This window comes from Mobula hypostoma, chromosome 5 (genome assembly GCF_963921235.1).
Source record: "Mobula hypostoma chromosome 5, sMobHyp1.1, whole genome shotgun sequence".
NCBI classification, from domain to species: domain Eukaryota; kingdom Metazoa; phylum Chordata; class Chondrichthyes; order Myliobatiformes; family Myliobatidae; genus Mobula; species Mobula hypostoma.
The window spans coordinates 165,537,404-165,559,865 of record NC_086101.1 but is presented as its reverse complement, the minus strand read 5'-3'; the positions used below and the strand labels follow the sequence as shown (position 1 = coordinate 165,559,865).

At 37.8% G+C, this 22,462-nt stretch overlaps 2 protein-coding genes across 2 annotated transcripts in view; one reads left to right on the top strand and one right to left on the bottom strand.

Moving 5' to 3' along the window:
• The window catches only part of LOC134347141 (homer protein homolog 1-like), a 102,921-nt gene that overhangs the window by 69,734 nt on the left and 10,725 nt on the right, over positions 1-22,462 (top strand). The window lies entirely within an intron of this gene.
• jmy (junction mediating and regulatory protein, p53 cofactor) overlaps positions 13,206-22,462 on the bottom strand; it is a 114,968-nt gene continuing 105,711 nt past the window's right edge. Inside the window, exon 10 of the mRNA XM_063049321.1 lies at positions 13,206-21,879. Coding sequence (XP_062905391.1) covers positions 21,569-21,879 — 311 coding nt within the window. The 3' untranslated portion in view covers positions 13,206-21,568. The remainder of the gene's footprint in view (positions 21,880-22,462) is intronic.

Here is a 22,462-nt window from a genome sequence, read left to right as displayed (position 1 = left end):
TGTAAAATTTGGTGCAGTTGATAAGGACCTTCATGTAAGTAAGCAGAATACTTAGCAGTAGCACTATTCCATTCAAATAGCCCCCCATTATAGGTTCACTTTTTCTAATTGCGTTTTAGCAGAGTAATTGAAGTGAAATTGTTGTGTTGTTTGGATGATAATTCAATAAGTTGACCCAATGAGTTGCTAGTTCAGTGCAACATTAGACATTCATAAAAATAGAGCTGGAGATGCTCAAAAGTCGGGGATGATAAACAGGTGTTTCAGGTCAATAATCTTTTATCAAAACTAAACTCTGATATTGTATAGAAATGTCAGTGTAAACATTGGCAATTTCATGCAGGAGAAGATTCACTCAGCAGTTTAATGATTTTAGGATGATTTGGAGAATTATTCTGGTTAACCTATACCACATTTTTGAGCTTCAGCAATGAGTTCATGCAGTACATGATAAATTGTAATAATTTTATAAAAACCAAGTGATTATGAGCATCAGAAATGGTCCATTCTGTTTTATGATCAGTAGGTTCTTACTTGACAGATTCGCCTGTGATTATCCACCACTAACAAATCAAGTTCATCCAAAATTCTGCTGCCAATTTCTAACTCTTGAGGTGATACAGTTGTGCTGTCCAGTAACCCAGGTTCAGTTTCAACCTCTGGTATTATTTGAGGTATGTTGCACATAGATTTCCCACTTCACTCCATGTGTCTCCAAGTTCTAGAGATATCTTGGTGTTGAGATTACTTGGCTGCTGTAAATTACCATTGCAGCAAGTGGCTGATGGGAGAATCAAGGAGAGGTAAAAAAAAAATGTTTAATGGACTCGGCCAATTCAGGAACAATTTCTTCCCCTCCGCCGTCAGATTGCAAAATGGACCATGAACAATACTTCATTTACCTTCTGTTCCCACTAGTTTTTGTAATTTAAAGTAATTCTGTCTTTTCAGTGTTGCTAAAAACAACAAATTTCAAATTTTAAGTCAATGAGAATAAGTGTGATACTGATAGAGAGAAATGGCTTACAGGGAAGTAAGTGGGTGTAAGTGGGGGGAATGGCAGTGTTTTGAGAGTTGGGATAGACGCAATGGGCCAGTGGAGTCTAAGTCCATTCGCTTATCCGTTCCTGAAGGTACTGACCTTTGTTGGCTTCCAACTCAACACCAAAAGTAAACACAAAAAAAATGTAACTGGAAATATTCAGCAGGAAAGAGAAATGGGGTTAATATGTGCTGTTCATCAGCTAGGCAAAGTACCTTCACCCTGAAACGTTAACTCTAACTCTATTTCCATAAAATCTGTGTGACATGCTGAGGCTTCCCAGCCTTTTTTTGTTCCAGTTGATTCTAAAATCTGACATTATGTCAGAAATCGGTTAAACCTCTACAACACTAAAATATATTTGCACTCCAATTCTGACGACTTGTATTTTGAAATTGGTTCAGCATTGTCTGCCATGCCACCAGTTTTAAACTGGATTTCCTCCTTTATGCCATACACCTTTATTTCTATTTCTGTTATCTCCTCTAAGATGCATTTTTACCCCTTAACCAAACTTTTGGCAATCTGACTCTATCTCCTTATGCAGCTTTGTTATATTTTGTTTGTAAATGTTGCTGTGAAGTAAAATGGATTTTCTCTTACATTAAAATCACCAGATAAATACAAATAATTGATGTACATTTTCTTCTCAAGCCCATCACCCCTACTGGGATATACGCAGGTGGCTGACTGCAGCTTGCCAGAGAGCTTTGTCTTGGATGGAGATCCTCCTCCTCCCAGGAATGAGGTCTCTGTGGCTTCTTTTGATGTTTCTGTACCACCGTGTTATTCTGGGATAGGGTTGCTAGCACTATACCCAACCCTCCTCTTTTCACAGCCAGACTTGGGTGGAATTCACTGCTGTACATCTTGTTATGACAATAGGTGCAGGAGTAGGCCATTCAGCCCTTGGAGCCAGCACCGCCATTCACTGTGATCATGGCTGATCATCCACCATCAGTATCCAGTTCCTGCCTTATCCCCATAACCTTTGATTCCCCTATCTTTAACAGCTCTATCCATCTCTTTCTTGAAAGCATCCAGAGACTTGGCCTCCACAGCCTTCTGGGGCAGAGCATTCCACATATCCACCACTCTCTGGGTGAAAAAGTTTTTCCTCAACTCTGTTCTAAATGGCCTACTCCTTATTCTTAAACTGTGGCCCCTGGTTCTGGACTCACCCATCAGCGGGAACATGCTTCCTGCCTCCAGCGTGTCCAATCCCTTAATAATCTTATATGTTTCAATAAGGTCCCCTCTCAGCCTTCTAAATTACAGAGTATACAAGCCCAGTCGCTCCAATCTTTCGACATATGACAGTCCCGCCATCGCGGGAATTAACCTTGTGAACCTACGCTGCACTCCTTCAATAGCAAGAATGTCCTTCCTCAAATTTGGAGACCAAAACTGCACACAGTACTCCAGGTGTGGTCTCACCAGGGCCCTGTACAGCTGCAGAAGGACCTCTTTGCTCTTATACTCAATTCCCTTTGTTATGAAGGCCAGCATGCCATTAGCTTTCTTCACTGCTTGCTGTACCTGCATGCTTGCTTTCAGTGACTGATGTACAAGGACACCTAGATCTCATTGTACTTCCCTTTTCCTAACTTGACTCCATTTAGAGAATAATCTGCCTTCCTGTTCTTACCACCAAAGTTTGTTGTTTAATTAAGCTTATTAAAACAACTTTATTTAAAAACTTAGGCCTGAGAACTGTAGATGGTTATATGTTTTACAAAATCTGGTAACTAAGTTATCACTTTTAATGCAACTTTTCCACTATATACTTTAGCATTCTGGTGAAATTAGAATATTTCCCATCTTCCCCCTCACTTCCCTTATTTGGTTCCTAGTTCCAACATATTATGTTCCATTTTCTGCATCCCTTTGTCACCTCCCAGCCCCTATTGCTATTTCCTCAGCCCTTCTTACCTGAATTTTGCACTCACCTCCTTATACTGGCTGTCCCTCCTCTACTACTTCAAATCTAGAATGACTCAATGTCCAACCCACTGAGTTCCTCCAGCAATTTGTTTTTTGGTTCTGTAGTCTTTTGTTTCTCCATTATAGAGGATGTTTGCTGTTGTGAAACAAATAACAAAAATGTAAAATGGTTTCTATGAAAGATGATTAAGGATTGTATAGTGAATGAAGGAATTCACACAAATAATTGGTGTAGGATATCTGAGTAATGTAGTAATTGTTTTCTAATAGACGTTTTAACATACTGTGTTTCACTGGCCATTTTCTTCACTGACTTTGACTTATCCTAAATGGGAATACCTTTCGAAAATACAGAACAAACTGCATAGCTGACGTTGAATAAGAATTAAGGTAGTTTTGTCAGTCATGAAGCTTTTCTTAACGCTCAGCTCCTGATAAAGATAGCTATTGCCTCAAATATGGAAAAGATAAGGCAGGTTAAGAATTTTTGGTTCTTTTAATTGGAGTTATACAAAGTAACTGCCACTACAAAGCCAAATATCAAGGTACACGTTCTAAATATAAACATAAACTTCCATTTTAAAGATTGTTGATCTTAAATTTAGTCCCAAAATTGTGCTCATTTTTATCTTAATGGAAATTGAGGTAATAATTAAACCTATTTCTTAATAAAATTTAATTCCCTCCCACTCTGTCCCTACACTATCCATGACAATATTATTTACAGATGGGTTAGGTTTCTCTTGCTGGCTTGATCAATATATTTCGCTTCAACTCTGGAAATAAATTATCCACTCATTCTAAAGACTGTGTTTTTGCCTGAGCTAGTTGGAGATCACTCAGTTTCTGTATTGGGCGATGAAATCCTTTTGAGATATTCAACGATTCTGGAAACTAAACAATTGAAAGTATTTACTTTAAATTGTTTTTCAAGCAAAAATTGAATTGATAACTGGAAATTTCATGTTATTTTGTAAATATAAAATAATGGCATAAAACAGATTTCTAGGAAAAAGCATCCCCTGCAATTAGTCATATTGTCGGAGGCACAGAAATTGGCTGCTCATATCCATTCTGACTATCAAGTACAACTCTGTACTAATCCCAGTGACCAGCACTTGGTCTGTCATCTCCCATGCTCTGGTAATTCACGTGTTTGTTCCAGTGTTAAGATGTGAGAGTACTTGTGTCCACCACCCAGAGCTTATCCAGAATTTGAGGGAAGTATTAGGACAACAGCTGATGGTCCAATAAAGGAGATCGGAAACTAGACAGACCTCTAACTTTTATTGCAAAAGGACTGTTTGAATGTCAAGACCAGAAATGGAAATATCTAATCTTCTTATTCAAGTAGGATAGTTTACATAGAGCATAGAATAGTACAGCACATTACAGGCCCTTCTGCCCACAATATTGTGCCAACCCTCAAACCCTGCCTCCCATATAACCCCTCCCCACACCTTAAATTCCTCCATATACCTGTCTACTAGTCTCTTAAACTTCACTAGTGTATCTGCTTCCACCACTGACTCAGGCAGTGCATTCCACTCTCTGAATAAAAAACCTTCCTCTAATATCCCCCTTGAATTTCCCACCCCTTACCTTAAAGCCATGTCCTCTTGTATTGAGCAGTAGTGCCCTGGGGAAGAGGCGCTGGCTATCCACTCTATCTATTCCTCTTATCATCTTGTACACCTCTATCATGTCTCCTCTCATCCTCCTTCTCTCCAAAGAGTAAAGCCCTAGCTCCCTTAATCTCTGATCATAATGCATACTCTCTAAACCAGGCAGCATCCTGGTAAATCTCCTCTGTACCCTTTCCAATGCTTCCACATCTTTCCTATAGTGAGGCGACCAGAATTGTACTCCAAGTTTTATAGAGCTGCATCATTACATCGCGACTCTTAAACTCTATCCCTCGACTTATGAAAGCTAACACCCCATAAGCTTTCTTAACTACCCTATCTATCTGTTTAGACCATTAAGTGTCCCTGCTGTAAGAGAATTGAAGAATTTCTAGAGGATTTTGAGGTTTATAACTACAAGGTTGGAAGAAAAGTCATTAAGTTTCTGGTATAAATTATATAGCTGGGTCCCTAACTGAAAATGAAACAGGATGAAAATATCTTTATAAATCCAGCTTGCACTGCACGAATCTACATTGTTGTGAAGCCAAAGCCAGGACACTATGCAATCTAAAATGCAGTCTTAGAAAAGTGGGAGAAATCTTAAGTAAAACCTTATTCAGGAGGCTGTGGGAATAATTTTCACCACCTCATGCTGTCAATCATTCTTCCAGGTTATTAAATGAATGACAATTAGAATTGGCAATGCACTGCTTTCCTAATCTCTCCCAGACCCCACAACTCTCAAATTATCACAGGTAGTCTGTAACCTCCCATGTCTTGAAGTGTTCAAGTTTTCATTCTGATGCTGCTTAAACTGGAACTCTCTTAAGCAGTTACACGGTGCATGCTGTTTAGTAAGATGAACAAACAAACCAGTCTTATCTGATTAATCTTCTTAGCAGTCCTTTGGGTTAAAGATAAAGACTGCAGGTTCCAATATGATTGATGATGCTGATGTGGGAATTGCAGACTCTTCCACAGATGGGCTAGGAGGTATCTGATGGTGTGTGAGTGTGTAGTTTGTGAGGTGGTGCACTCCTGTGGTTTACTGATTAATGCTACCAAGGAGTGTTTGAAGGCCTTGAGGTTAATTGTCATATACTGCCCAAAGTCTTAGTTTCAGGCTGTCCTTGCAGGTAACGTGGGCATAGTTTAAACCTCTATTAGATAATCTAGAGAAATGGTGCATGTTAATAGCTTGACAAAAAAGTTTTAAGATACAAAGACTATTTTTAATTTTGCAGTTGATTGGGTTACTTCAACCATAGAGTTGTAGAAATAGAAGTGGTACCTTAGTGCACACGTTAAATGGTTTTAGTGTGCAGCCTAATTGGCATTTTCCCTGAATTCAATCTCTGATATATGAAATGGAACACCAAAATTGTTTTGTTTTCTCTTGCATGAAATGAGGTATTTATTGAAAATGAAGTTGTAAAATGCTGTTATTTCACTCAGTTAAGATATTGATAGCCTTCTCTAGTTTGCTTTGCTTGCAAAAATAACTTGCTGTCCCAAGCTAAATATACTTCATTAGGACATCATTTAAATGGTAAATTTATTTCCAAAGATAACAGAAAATGGTAAAATTATTTCCAAAGATGTTTTATTTTGCAATTACAATCCACAAAAACTAAAGCAACAGCACAATTATAGCTGGTTTGTTCTCTTTCGTTCAAAGGTTGTGGATGTGTCTCACTCATAGGCATCCGTTAGTCTCGTGAGACCATGGTTTTGCACCTTGGAAGGCTCCCAGGGCGCAGGCCTGGGCAAGGTTGTATGGAAGACCAGCAGTTGCCCATGCTGCAAGTCTCCCCTCTCCACGCCACCGATGTTGTCCAAGGGAAGGGCACTGGGACCCATACAGTTTGGCACCGGTGTTGTCGCAGAGCAATGTGTTAGTTAAGTGCCTTGCTCAAAGACACAACACACTGCCTCAACCAAGGCTTGAATTAGTGACCTTCAGATGACTAGATGAATCCCCTCACCACTTGGCCACGCGCCAACATGTGTCTCATTAAACCAGCCTTAATTATCAATCCCTATTTGCATGAATTTGGAGTTTATTGGGCCATTTGAAAGTGCAGTAAAGAATACCTGGGCTGAGTAATGATGGCACATATTTTCCTGAAGATTGTTAATGAACCAGGTAGAGTTTTTAGAATAATCCAGAAGTTTTAATGATCATGATTACTAATACTTGTTTCTATTCTGGAATAAAATGAATTCCCAATTTATTTGAATGCTTTTATTTAAATTTCCCATCTGGTTGTGACTTAAATTTTCATCTCTGCCTGACTAGCCTTTTGCTTTTGGTAACAGTTATGCAGCAGGGAAACAGGCACTTTGGCTTCACTCATCCATGCTGGCCAAGTCATCTACCTGAGCTGCTGTAAAATATATGGTTCATTTCCTCTAAACCATTCCTCTATCTATGTTAACCATCCAAATGTCTTTTAAATATTACTGTATCTACTTCAACCACTTTCTCTGGTAGTTGGATCCATATCCCCACCATCCTCTATTGGTTGGGGAGGGGGGGAATGTCCCCTGGCTCCCTTTTAAATTTCTACCTTCTCACCTTAAATATGGGATCTTAATAACTTAACCCCTAAGCTAACATTTTGTCCATTGGCTAGTTCTGAGAACTATAAAGCTGAGGTATAACACCACCCTTTCAACTTCTCTGTTGCTTGTTTTGAAAGTTATTTTTGACCAGTGTCAGTGTGTAGCTCTTTTCGCATGAACATCTTTAGAGCTTTTAGCTTCTCCGTTGCTGAGAATGAATGCAGGTGACCCCACAGATCACATTCTGTATATAACCAGTTTGTTTTTGTTGTCGACATCCCACGTTCTTGCTTCAGGAAGTACAGTGACATTTTTATTGCAAATATTTGTTCAAATGTCCAAAACAAACCCTCGTGATGCCCCCTCACATGGGAGCCCCCGTTTTTTTTTACTTATGTGCCAGCATTTGGTTGATTGTGTTGTTGTCTTTCCTCGCATCATAATTCCTTCATGATTTGCAATCATTATTCATCTGCTAGATCATAAAGTATTGGGTAAAAACTTAAAACCCTTTCACTTTCCCTCATGCATTTTAGAAGCATGCTTTAGCTTAAAAATAATTTTATCTGTGTCTTCTAAACATTGTCTTACAAGGAATAAATTGGAGCTGTGATTGCCATTGCAGCTGTTAAAATGGTTGCAAAACAAATGTGAATACCGTGAAATCAAGAGCAACGCCGGCAAACCGCTGCAGGAACTCAGCGAGTCAGGCAACATCTATGGTAAGGACAGTGGGATGTTTTGCAGGGTCTCAGCCCAATCAGTCTGCAAAGAAATGGGGAAGAAGCCAGAGAATAAGGAGGTGGAAGGAGAAGGGATACAAGCAAAAATGTGATGGGGGGGGGGGGTGTAAGATAGGTGGAAGAGATAAAGAGCTGCAGAAAAAGGAATCTGGAGAGGATAAGGAGCCATAATAGAAAGGGGAAGTAGGGATGGAAGTGAATGAAGAAAGGAGGGAAGAAGGTGTAATTACTCAGTTGAGAAATAAAAGTCCATACACTCAGTTTGGAGGTTACCTAGATGGACTGAGGTTCAACGTTCAAAGTAAATGTATTATCAGAGTACATCTACGGCCCCTGAGGTGCATTTTTTTGAGAGCATATACAGTAAATACAAGAAACACAAGAGTCAGTGAAAGGCTGTAACTAAAACGATGGGTGAACAAGCAGTGTCCAAATACAAAAAGAAAAAAAATACAACAAATTAATAAATAAGCAATAAATATAGAGAACGTGAGATGAAGAGTTCTTGGAAGTGAGGCCTTAGGTTGTGGGAACAGTTCAGTGTTGAGGTGTGTGAAAGTATTTTCTTTGGTTTATGAGCCTGGTAGTTGAGGGGTAAAAGCTGTTCCTGGACCTGGTGGTGTAGGTTCTGAGACACCTATACCTGATTCCTGATGGCGTCGGGACGAGGAGAGCATGCCTTGATGACAGATGCCGCTTTCCTGTGCCGGCGCTCCGTGTTGTTCCTCCAACCTGAGAGTGGTCTCATCCGGCAGCAGGTCACACATGTCACAATGGAAATGGGAATTTGAACTGAAATAGGTAGCCACCGGGACATCCTGCCTTTTGCGGCGGTCAGAACGAAAAGAAAACCTTTAGGGCTACAGTGGCAGACCCAGCACAGCATTCCACTTTCAAACTCAACCACCCCCACATTCTTCTCGCCCCGTTTCGTTTTCTGCTCCCTACATCTTGCTGCTCTCACTGGCTGCACCCCATTCACTCATCTTCCACCGCCCGCGTCACTCCCGGCTTCCTGTTCCCCGGTAAAGTGTGCGCACTCCCGCGACCCCACGCTCGTGCACAACGCAGCCCCACTTAGTTCCGTCTCTCGGGCATTACAAAGTAGACAGAGTCTTTCGGACGTGTCCGCCACCTCACAGTTTGGGTCCACATCTTTGATCTCCTCGGTCAGCCTTGTGTGGCAGACGTCCCGGCCTCTGAAATAGCCACTGTATTTAGATGTGGTTGTTGCAGTTGAATTTCTAACCTGGAGAGAGATTGACAGTGATGAGTGTAGCTCGCCCTTATCAGCTCGTCCACCGAATTGTGCCCTCATCACTGCATTTCCGCACTGCCGGCCTCTCGCATTCATGCCACGTGTATTTTACACGCCATCTTCTCCTCCCTTTGCTGCTTTTGCCTGAGGTGACGTAAGACATAGGAGTAGAATTAGGCCAATCGACCCGTCGAGTTTGGTCCGCCATTAGGCCGTGGCTGATTTATTTTCTTTCTCAATTCCATCCTCCTGCCTTCTCCCCGTAAGCGTTGACGTCAGGAACCAATCAACCTCTGCTTGAAATACTGTATATCCAATGACTTGGCCTCCACAGCCATCTCTGGCAATGAATTCCACAGATTCACTATCCTCTGGCTCTTCACCTCCAATCTAAAGGAACATCCTCGCATTCTGAGAACACTCCTCATACATTAATCCTTCAATTCACGGATCCAACTCCAGCTTCCCAAACTCTGAGGTCAGGCTAATTACCCATAATTTCATATTTGCTCTGCCTCTCTCCGTTCTTAAAGAATGGAATGATACACAATTTTCCAGTCCTCTTGAACCATTCCAGATAATAGTAATGCTTGAGAAATCATTACCAATGGCTCTGCAATCTCCCCAGCTACCTTTCAGAACCCTGGGGTGTAGTCCATCTGGTCTGGGTGACTTATCCACATTCAGATCTATTAGCTTCCAATGACCCTTCTCCCTAGTAATAGCAAGTGCACTCAGTTCTGGTCCCTGACACACAAACCTCCAGCATACTGCTCGTGTCTTCCACGGTGAAGACAGATGTAAAATACTTATTTAATCATCTGCCAGATCTTTGTCCCCCATTATTACTCTCCAGTGGTCTGATATCTACTCTTGCCTCTTTTTTTACTCTCTCTATATATATATATATGAAAAAAACTTTTGGTATCCTCTTTGACATTATTGGCTTCATATTTCGTTGTTCTCTACTAACAGCTTTTTAGTTGCTTTCTGTTGATTTTTAAAAAGCTTTCCAGTCCTCTATCTTCCCACTCATTTTTGCTCTATTATATGCCTTCTTTTGCTTTTGTTTGTTTGACTTCCCTTGTTCCATAATTGTGTCATCCTGTCTTTAGAATACTTCTTTGGAATGTATCTATAATGGGCCTTCCAAATTTCTCCCAGAATCTCCAGCCTTTGCAGTTCTGCTGTTATCCCTGCTCATGTTCTCTTTCAATCAGCTTTGGCCAGCTCCTCTCTCATTCCTCTATAATTCCCTTTAACTCCACTGTAATACTGATACATCTGACTTTAGCTTCTCCCTTTCACATTACAGGGCGGAATCTATCATATTATGACCACTGCCTCCTAAGGGTTTCTTTACTTTAAGCTCCCTAATTGAATTTGGTTCATCACACAACACCCCATCTAAAATAGCCTTTCCCCTAGTGGGCTACAAGTTGCTCCAAAAAGTCATCTTGTACAGATCCATTCTCTTGGGTACAGCACCAACTTGACATTTCCAAACAACCTGCATATTGAAATCCTCCATGACTGTTGTAACATTTCTCTTTCGTCATGTGTTCTCTATCTCCAGTTGTAAATTTTGTAGCCCACATCCTGTTGGGAAACCTGTATTTCACTACCATTCAGGGCTCCCCCTCTCCTTGCAGTTTCTTAACCTTTCCCACAAGGATTCTACATTGTCCAATCCCAGGTCACCTCTGAGGATATGGTAAAAAAAATGAAATCAACAGAATACCCATTCTGTCTACCTGCCTGACCTTTCAATACAATGTGTATCCTTAGATGCCTCCAACGATGATCTTCTTTCAGCCACAACTCAGGGACGTCCTCATCATCATACCTAGCAATCTCTGACTGCACTACAAGATTATCTACCCTATTCTGTATAGTATGTGCATTAAAATATAACACCTTCAGGTAAGTATTCAGACCCTGTATTCTCTCTTCGATAAAGGGTTCAAAATTGTCATTACTTCAAGTGCTGTCTGACCAATGCCTTATAAAACCCAAGTATTACATCCTTGCTTTTAATTTCTAGTTCTCTCAAGGTCCCTCTGCACCTCCACTTTCTGAATTTGCTCCCCATTTAGAAAATAGTTTATGCCTCTGTTCCTTCTACTGAAATGCATGGCCATACACTTCAATCTGCTATATTTCATCTGCCACATCTTTGCCCATTCTCAAATTTGCCCACATCCTTTTCAGACACCCTGCTTCATCCACACTATCTGAGCCTCCAGCTATCTTTGCATCATTTGCAGACTTGACCACAAGGCCATCAATTTTGATATCTAGTTCATTACTATATGTGAAAAGTTGCAAACCCAACACCTACCCCTGTGGAACATCAATCTGTCACTGGCAGGCAGCCAGAAAATATGCCTTTATTCCCACACTTGCCAGTTAGCTAACCTTCTGTCCATATTAATATCTTACTTTGTTTAGCAGCCTCACATGTAGCACCTAGTCAAAGCCCTTCTGAAAATTTAAGTAAACTACATCCACTTTTTTTCTATCCTGCCTGTTACTTCCTCAAGGAATTCCAACAGATTTGTCAGGCATGATTTCTCCTTAAGGAAAGCATGCTGACTTTGGCCTGATTTATCATGTGTCTCCAAGTACACCAAGACATTATTCTTAATAATGGACTCTATCATCTTACCAACCACTGAAGTCAGACTAACTAGCCAATAATTTCCTGTCTTTTACCTCCACTCCTTCTTAATGAGTGAAATGACATTTATGATTTTCCAGTTCTCCAGAATCAAAAGATTCTTGAAAGATCCTACTAATGCCTCCATAATCTTTCACTACCTCTTTCAGAACACTGGCATGCAGGCAATCTGGGCCATGTGACTTACCTACCTTCAGACCTTTCAGATTCTTTAGTAATAAATACTGAACTCACTTCTGCCCCTTGACTCTCTTGAGCATTTCAGAGTCCTCACCTTTATATATGCAATGACTTTTTGGGCAATGGTGACTGCTCCAGGCTATTGCTGGTGAGGTATTTGTTAATAGTGATACCACTTAAAGTATAGGTTATTTGGTTCTCTCTTGTTGGAGACAATCATTGTTTAGCACAGTTGTAGTACAGATATTGCTTGTCTCCAACTACTCTTGCTTATAGTCTAGATATACACAAGACTGCATGCATTGGAATCTGGAGTAATGCAAAGTGCTGGAGGAACTCAACAGGTCAGGCAGCATTTATGGAGTAAAATGGACAGTTGACATTTTGGGTCAAGAGCCTTACAGATGAAATAATCATTTTTCTCACTCATGCCATTTCCATTGCTTGTTCCATCTCTTCCTCTCACTTTCCCTGCTCCTTCCCAGGATGTTATGCCTTGGTGCCTCCCTCCCTCACACTATTTCTTACTTTAGCTTCCATAATTACACTCTTGTCATTCTGCTCCCTGTCACAGCTCATTATTTCACTCATCTTCTTGCATTATTACTCCTCTCAATTCCATCACTCCCTTCACTGTCCAACTCCTGCTCTTAAACATGTAGAAACTTTTGGGAATTTCAAAGATTGTTGCCATCTGGGTAAATTATTTGAATTTGTTGCATTAGAGCTTGGAAATCATACATACAAGTTAGAACAGGTCTGTTTTCATGGATTTGTATATTTAAAAAGAGACTGGGCACAGTCTGGAGCGACATTGAAAGATGTTATTACCATTTATCTTCTGGAATTAGCTTCTGAATGTCTGAGTGCTGGACATAATTGGCCTAGGATTTTTTTAGGATTTGAAAACAAGGACAAAAATTGGTGATACCAGGCAATAAGGAGGCTCTAGAGAGTCAAGACTCCAAGATGACAAGTCTTTTCAGTGCATCTCTAATTAATCAATCCAATTAAGAGAATTTCAATGCTTCATATGCAGAGAACTCAACTCAGGACCATAAAATTCTAGCAAGGACCTCACCAATATTATCTAATCAGTGGAAAAACAGAACTATCTCCAACGTGGGAAAGGAAATGTTATACAGATATACTCAAAAGCAGAAAATAAATTAAATATCATACTTTATTGAATGAAATAAGATTTCAGCACCAAAACAGTGAATGCAATGTTAAAAGGGTGATTACAGTGCGTGAGGACTTTAGCCTTAAACACATCAATAAAAATAAACTAGAACAAAATACCAAGATTAAAATACAGAAGTCAAGGTCTTATAGAATAGATAAAAGTAAAATGAAGACAACTAGAGCAGGTATTTTACATTTCATTATATTGCTGCGTGATCCTTAAGTCTCAAGATTTCTTTTATATTTATGTTGCTCAATAAATATTATTTGATTGTTATTTTTTACGCACTAAGGGTTTAATTATAACCGTTTAGAATACAATTTGTTTTTTAAAAATATGCTAAATGCCATAAAGTTAAAACATTGTGCTAGTGTTTCTTCGAGTGAATTCAAATATTGCACAAGGCCAGTCTCTTGTCAGTCTTTTCCTTCACCCATTTCCTTCAGAAAACTGCAGTACTGCAGCTTCTTAGCGGCTAGATTTGTAAATGCCATAACCTAGGTATTACAAGCATGGTGTAGATCCACATCACACAGTAGGACTTTTCTTGACCATAGAGTATATATTATGTAGTAAGTGCAAAATAAAGCTATGTTAAACTATACAGCTGAGTTGCAGCTTACTTTTGGGATGAGACAACATGAAACACAGTATACGTTCAGTGAATACATCAAAAAAAAACACATGAAGGGGACAAAGAAAGTACACCATTTTTTAAAAACTTCATCTACCTTTAAAAGCAAACATAAAAAAAGTAGTTTGTATCAAATGACCATTTTTCAATTATGCTGCAAAATAAACATCACAATTTCAGTTGAATTATTGCATTACTGGTGATTTGGATGTACAATTTTAGGTCATTTATATAAAAAATATTTTAACTACCAGTCAAGGGAAGACACTTTGTGACTCAACAAACTCTACAGAGCATGATATGAACCAGAGAGCTCTTGACTGGTTTAAGCAGCGATCACTGCAGAAAGTGCCAAGAGAATTATCTTTCTTCAGAGGTAATGCTACGATCATGCAATTGCAGTAAACTGATTTCTTACTAGGAACACAGACCAGAGAAAAAGAGCTCCAGAATTTATAAATTGTACTCCCAGATTCCTTCCCTTGTGGCACTCTGGGGGAGGGTCAATGAATTATACCTGCCATGCAAGCTCAATATATGGGACTCCTCACAACTGCTTATCATAACTAATTAGCAGTAATTATAGAACTGTTAGAAGTCACATGGGCTCTGAAAACTATTCTAAAATCATGGAAAATAACAAACCATTCAGTAACATTTCAAGCATGCAACTTAAAAGAAAGCATTAAAATTATGTGTAATTAAAACATGGATGCTGAATTTGGAATAGACTTAAATACTATGATACGTGTAAGAGAAAAGTCAAAATTTGTAGATGCATTTTGTTTTACCAGTACTGTACAACTAGCTCTTCATTTTCAACACCAAACCATCATCTGCCTGGGAGAATGTGAAGATTAAAAAAGACAACTCACCAACCCATCTTCTGCATATCTACTGCAGTTTTCTAAGTATAATACATATTCTTTACTCATTATAACAAAAACTGGCATCAGCCTTTCTTCCAAACCGAATCTTGTAAACTGTATGGTTTAAATAATGAAGCATACCAGTTCAAACTACAGATCTTTCATCTCTGAAGATCAATTTCATGCAAATGCAATATTAACTGCAATGCTGCAAAAATAACTCATCATATCTTGACGCAAAATATTTGTTAAATTCACATTGATAATCTTTTCACTATTTTGTTTCTAAAATATCTAACATATTTAAAAAACATGTCACCAAAACATTCCTAACACCAAATTAATAGGTGTTTAGAGGAAACATTTTGACTATCAAAAGCTCAAGATGTCTGTATGATCCTCTATTTTGGATGGATTAATTTTACTGCCAGCTACAATCACGTCTCACTCCATTCTCGGCTTTCCATTTATTAGAAAAGATTGTTTTATTAAATGTCAGTTTGTACAGCAGAAATAAATTACATTGAATTTCAGAGGAAAAGAAAACCCACGGTCAATATACCTTTTTCCAATGGTTTAGTTCTGTGATGTAGTGCATTAGTTCATTGTTTGCATCCATGTGGCCTTGTCAAAAACCCCACTAATGTGCTCCAGGGCTTGATCACTTGATTAATGACAGTTTCAGTATATCAGGACACTTGCTTAAATAGGCATAATTTTAATTAATGTCTTAAAACTTTAATTATTAGACAAAAAGTAGTTACTGCCAGAAGTTTAAATCTGCAAACAGTTAAGTCCTTTTGTTTGCTCTCTGATAAAGGTAATAATAAGTGCAGAATGTCAAATGTCAGAATGAAATCAAAAGCAGTATCAAACTCAACACTGCATTCGTGTGATTTCAAATATGTAACTGAGTTTACATTTCCTTTCCTTTTGCTCCCAATGAAATACTCTGTGGACTCAGTACTTTTGAAGTTAAGCAACACATCTTAGTTAACATTTTAAACCAGATGTACAATTAAAAGTTCAAACTAGATGAACACTATAATACAATGTAATTCATCCAAGTTACTCTCATAAATACTAAGCAGCATCAAAGTGGAAAATTTCCTAAACTTATCTAATCTGCTGCCTTAAGACCATAACGACAATCTGTTCGTGAAGAACAGACTGCCCTGCACTCCTCATATGTAATCCACAAAAAAGTGAACTTGATAATTCAAGATAGATCACCTTATCTCAGTATGACAAGATACTTACAGCATAATGGTTATTAATTTATAGTACCTGCTGACTAAGCAGAGTCCTGGTGACAGGAATATTGTTTTGTGTCAGAATACTGATGATCCCCAGGTAAATACTCGATACAACTAAAATCAGCATGAATACTCCAGGATGCAAATAATCCCATGCATGTATAACTAAAGTAACTTATTCAGCTTTCTGAGGAGACCTACATATAAACAGATTTTTGTGCTGAACGTCCAATGCATGGTAACACAAAAGAGGATATTTAATCTACTTACTTGTAAATATACCAGGTTCATTGGTTCCCTGTACTAATGTGATATTTCATCACTTTAGATAATCATGGAATAAACTACTGCATCCAATTTCATTAATTCATAAAGAACACAGAGCTTTCACCACATTTAAAATTTCCGTGAATTAATTCAAAAATTAGGGACCCATATAACAATCCTGAAGAACATTTCATGTATTTATTAAGCTTTGTTTCAACAATTTCCTGACACCACTCTAAAATTTGTCCTTTGCCATTCTGAACCATGCTTCTTTTTCTAGTAAGTCAAAAATACACAATACTTCAAGAGCACCTTTTAAAAGCCACTGTGCCCAGATTTTCCTAACTCAGACCTTCACTGCAACGGAGAAACATCATAACTCTTAATTGCTCTGCCATTAGAAAATACATCGGGAAGCATTACTCATTCTAAAGCAAAAACCTGAACACTAAACAAACCTCATTTACCAACACACTCATCCAGCAGATATCTGCAACCAAACTCTTCTAGAATATACTAACAAAATTGATATAAATTATTTATAAGTTATAATAAATGGATCCTACCTATGATCCAATAATTGATGTAGTTGTGTCTCTGGCACTCAGAGGTACCAGATCAGCAATATATGGGTTAACTCAAGGGTACACATTATAAATCTTCTGTAAACATCATGACAAACATTAAACTTGCATTTATTATATGTATTAAGAGTTCATAATTCTTTGTTTTAAAAGGGGAATCTGATAAGTACCTTCATGAGAATATAAAAAGTGAAAGTGTAATAATTGTTCCCTGTGCCCTGCCTCATCTGAAAATATTTTTCATCATTTAAAAAGTTAATTGTGATCGAGCTCAATGCAATAGATTGAGCGAGGGTGGTGCGCCTTTGCAACTTGGATTTGGTAAACTTATTCTAATCATACTCATTTCCATAAGATTAGTATTATTGATGCTATCAGAAATGGTTGCTGAATTATTCCTCAAGCCTTGTAAACATTGAGTCATAATCAATTCTTGTCATTGATTCCAAAAGGAGTAGAAGTAAGAGTCCATTCAACCCTTGTGTGAGAGAGGATAACAGAAACAGCTGTGACAGGACAGCAAGTGCAGGAGTGGGTGCCAGCAGTGTGCTCAGTTCGTTCCAGCAGCCCCTCCCCCTCCCCCTCCCCCCACCAACTGCTGCAGGGGGAGGCGTGGGGAAATGCCCATGTCTGCAACCCCATTGCAGCTGGCAAATCCAAACCTATCCATCCCAAATGCTCATTTGTATTCATGGTGTGCCTAAAGTCAGGTGTTCATAACCTGGGCAGAATCTGTACCAATTGCATTTTCAGACATAGCAAAGATTTGATAGAAAATTTTTAACAAAATCAGGACTATCATAACAAATATCAGAAGTTTCCCTTCAGTAATGTTATGTACAGTTAACACAACAAATGGCAGGTTTACTAATTCTGGTCTATTAATTAAGAATTATGATTTTGGAAATGAAGTGAAGATAAAGATCTTCACTGATAAGGTTTACACCTATTCAATTTTATCTAGAAGACGACCTGAACTTAAAGACTACAAATTTAAAACAAGTCTATGAAAACACCATTTCAAATTGCTCTGTGCAATGTATGGAACAGATTGGTTTTGGGAAATGTCAGAGGCATAGTTTATTACAATGCATAACTTTTACTAAACATATGAAATGCAGCTAATGAGTAATTTTAAGTGTAACACTCATTAGTGCAGCATTCTTGTAAGCAACAGATAACTTTTAACTAAAGGTGCCTTAAACTCATTCCTTAATTTTTCCTTACGTCATATCTGAGTCTGTTAAGGACTAAGTGAATGAAATTTATCATATTTCAAAGATGAGAAACAACATGAAACACAGATATAACCTATAAATGATGTTCAAATCACTAATGCACTTGCATGAAATTAATAATTGCACAGACTTATCATTTACTTAAGCAGTTTCCTCCTTTGCAATTTGCCGCTCTTATACATATGGCAGTTTGTATACTGCATTCGGTAAAAAGCATTATTTGGATTATCAGGGCCCATATTCAAGCTTTGTATCTGCAATCACATTAAGGGCTAAAGAAATGATTCCTACTTAAAATGCTGATGTTACAAAAGTTAGCTGATATGATGACCACAGGCTAAAAGCTCTTCAATTTGTTTAGAATTTACATAAAAGTGAACACTGTGCCAGAAAATAACATGCAGGTAAACCATACCACTGCACTATTTCAAATGTTTATAAATATTTCCCAAGCATCTGTAACAGCAGCCTAACAACTGTAAATTCTACATTATGTGCTGCCTGCAGTCACAGTATGTAGTCATTACAATTAAGTCTTAATTTTAGAGATTCAAAACATCATTCCAAATTATCTTGTGGCTAATCAAGATGTAATCATGGAATTGGCTAATTTTCTTCCATTTCCCTACCCAGTCTGTCAAAGGCCACACATGCTAATGTGTGCTATTGTTATATTCTCATTTTCAAATCCGGATGACATCTCCAACATTTTCGGCTTTTGTTTTTTTTTTGACCCTAGCTAATTGCACAAACTCTTTTACTGACGTGAGTATGATCTTTAAAAGAACATGCAAAAATATTGTACAATATCTCAACTTGTTAAATTGAGTAAAATAACTTGTGCCTTTTTTAATACAATATTGTAACAGCTGTGCTCTATCTTGTGGTCATTTGGGTATTTTCAAACCATATTTTATTGATTTAAATAAACTTGTCCTTTGGGAATAAATCCCATGCAAGATATGCAATGTCAGAAATGAATATGTTTACTTTTTTCTTAGGATTGTGCAGGAATTATGCAAAAAACCCACTAAGTCCCCTGGAAGGTTAGATTCCTACCACAGTGCCAGGGATGATTTAACAGTATCTTATATTTAAGAATCCATTATAAACAAATTTTCATCAGACTTTGTTATAAGAAAACCCGATTAATGAGCAAATTATTTTTCTAATACGTACAGAATGCTTATGAAAATAAATAATTATTCTTTTATAAGTTTTATGCAGTTCAACGATCAAATGATTCATAAAAACGCACACATTGATCAAGAATATAAAACAAAAATGCACCCTCGTGGTACTGCCTGGGTCAAAGAAACATAAATTACAAGCATGCATAAAGCTACAAAAGATTAAACTCATAGCCACACAAACTGATACTTCCATCTTCACCTATTGTTTCAGAAGTTGTTACAATTTCTTCATTTTCAGTTTAGGGTATATTTGATCAGTGCATTAAAAAAGGGAAGAATGTGGCAAAACAGTTTTGATACCCAAATTAGAATTCATAGCAACTCCCAGACAAAGTTTTACTTGACAACTTCCATCCCTTTGGATCATTGATCTAATGGATAGTATTATTTTCTACAATACATTTCTACTGGTACAACCAACAGATTTTCCTGAAATTATGCTCTTTGTTCTTTACGGTTAATATATACTAAATCACTCATGAAGCAGTAAATTTGCAAGATGGTCAAAAATTATTGATATTCAACACCGGTCACATCAAGATATAAGCCAGGTTCATAAATCTCCCAAATGCTTAAATAACCTTGGTCCAAGGGAAAAGGCAACTAAGTGTTATTGGGGTGGGGTGGGAATGGGGGAAGGAATCCATCAATCTAATACTTACCCCAATTTTCCTTCCTAAAAGTTTATAATATACATGTAATAAATAAAATAAATACAAATCTATCAGTTCAACTTTAAAGTTTAGATTTAAATGCACCCTCTGCTCACCTAAAGAAGTTTTCTGAAACTATTTAATACTATGCTATTTGAAACAGGATTGCGACAAAGTTTTGCTACTCCATTGTTTTCTTATTGTACTGGCAATAATCTGAATGAAATACATAGATCAAACTGAAAGCTTTATCGCATAAGGAGTTAAATATCCTCGTATCTCTGGTCAAGTCTATGTTGCCGCGCCACCCCCCTCCCCCCAAACTGTAAAGCAAATCATTAATTTGTGGTTTCAGCCCCCAAATACGTCATTACAAAATATCCCCCCTGAATAGATATCAGAAATAATTATATTTATGCCAAGAAAATGGATATTTTAGTTTACATGATCCACAAATTTAGTAGTACATGATACGTTATTTAAAATATTCCTGCCGATAGCCCCTTTTGTCTCCAGCCGTGTCACTGGAGGTTTTAGAACCATGCACTGTTCCACATACAACTTGGTAAGTAATCAAAACCAATAGAACTTCAGCCAAATTTTAAAATGTTGGAAAGAAGGTATAATAAATCAAAATGTACAGACTAAATAACATTGAGCTTAAGTATTAAAATACTCTGGATATATTCAATTTCTGTAAGTCAAAATGTGTGATACAATGGTAAGTCTTTTCTTGAAAGCTCTTAATGAAATCTTTCAGAAATACTAGGTTCTGAAATGTTTTGCACATACAGATAATTTGAACATAAATCACTCAACCTACAACTTAATTAATCAACTGTTCAAAAATAGGTCTTTAAATTTGTGCTACATAATTAAATAATGTAAAATTTTTATTTTGTAGTTAATTATTTTACATCTTAACCTTGCTGGCCCCTTTTATTACTAAAATTTTGCAATGCCATTTGTTGCAATTATCTAGATCAAACAATTGGCAATCCATAGGCTGACTTGGGGTACAAAGCATTGCATTACTGCAACACAATTTAATTTTTACTATACATACGATAATTTGTAGAATAGCTGTAGCTAACCCAAATTTAAATTTCGTATGATTTACTGATGCTATTGAACTCTGTTGTACTTCCATTTTTGTTGAATGTACAGAAATATGCTTTTAATTTTTGAATTAAGAACTTTGGTACTCTGAGTATCAAATTAGAATTGAGCTAGCTCAAACTGTACCTAATACTAATGCAGCACAGGAAATCTGGAGTTTTGTTTTAAACCAAGGGTATTTTCTTTATCCTCTCCATTTAGCATTGGGGTTTGGGGGGGCGGGGGAGTGCATATTAATCATATGGGGTGTGAGAACAACATAATCACAAACACTAAAAATATTAACCTTTGTCCGTACTAATGCCACAAAACTTCCCATCAGTTTGTGGAAATTTTAAATGCTATGTTATATGCTGCCCATGAGTTTAGACATTAAGTGACTTCATATTAGGCACAAGTTCAAGGGGTACATTGCTCTATTAATCAGGGACCACCCACTCCTCTATAGAACCACCAAAAATGAACAGGTCATTGGAGGAACCAGAAGGCTATGTTTAAAATTATGTGCTGTATAGCCTTAGCCAATGAGTTAGTTGTCCCATTCAGCATATGGTAGGCCTTCATCCTCATCATCCTCTGATTCAGGGGATGCTTCTTTAATTCTCCTCAAAGCTTCGTGAATGCTGCGTGTTAGAGGATCAGCATCATGCAAATCTATTGAAGCCTCTCTCAGGGCCTCTGTCTGAACCTTCTTTAACTTCACTCCTTTTCTAATTTGTGCAAGTATATTATTGCTGTCATCTTCATCCGGAAATGGAGGCAAAGAACGTAGGTCAACTTTTCGCAAATGGAAGCTACCCCGCTTCAAAGAAGCCAGAACTTCATCCATTGGTGAGCTCACTGCAACAGGGAAAAGTAAATTAGTACAGCAACAGAACAACTTTAAAGTTATGCAAGTGCATTCTAACATATAGCCTCTCACCTCTTTGTTTAAATAAAAGGTGAAATGGACTCCTCCTGTGTTGTAAATTGCTTTGTTTACAAAATACAATTCTCTTTGTGACATAACTGATATAAGGTAATCAAATTTGTACTTTGCTGACAGCGGCAATCTCTACTATGGCTTCTAACAGCAAAGTACCCAGTTGAAAATTAAGAAATAAATTTTTTTTAACGTGTGTCCTAACACATGCTCATGATACAGGGGTTGATCGCGCTCAAAAACTGCAGATTTATCTTGGGAAACACCCAGAGGACTTGGCAATGTTCCATCCAATTCTGCCAACAATATTCTGAAATTACACTGCACAATGGGTATTTCTACGGCTTTTACCATCTCAATGTAAGGACTGACTTTAGCAACTCTTTACTCTTTTAAACTTAGTCTTGGTCAAAGTGCATTTCATTTCAAGCATATAACTAGTTCCTTGACTTGATCCAATCAAGTGGTATGACCGCAATCCTGTGATAACACGTATGTTTC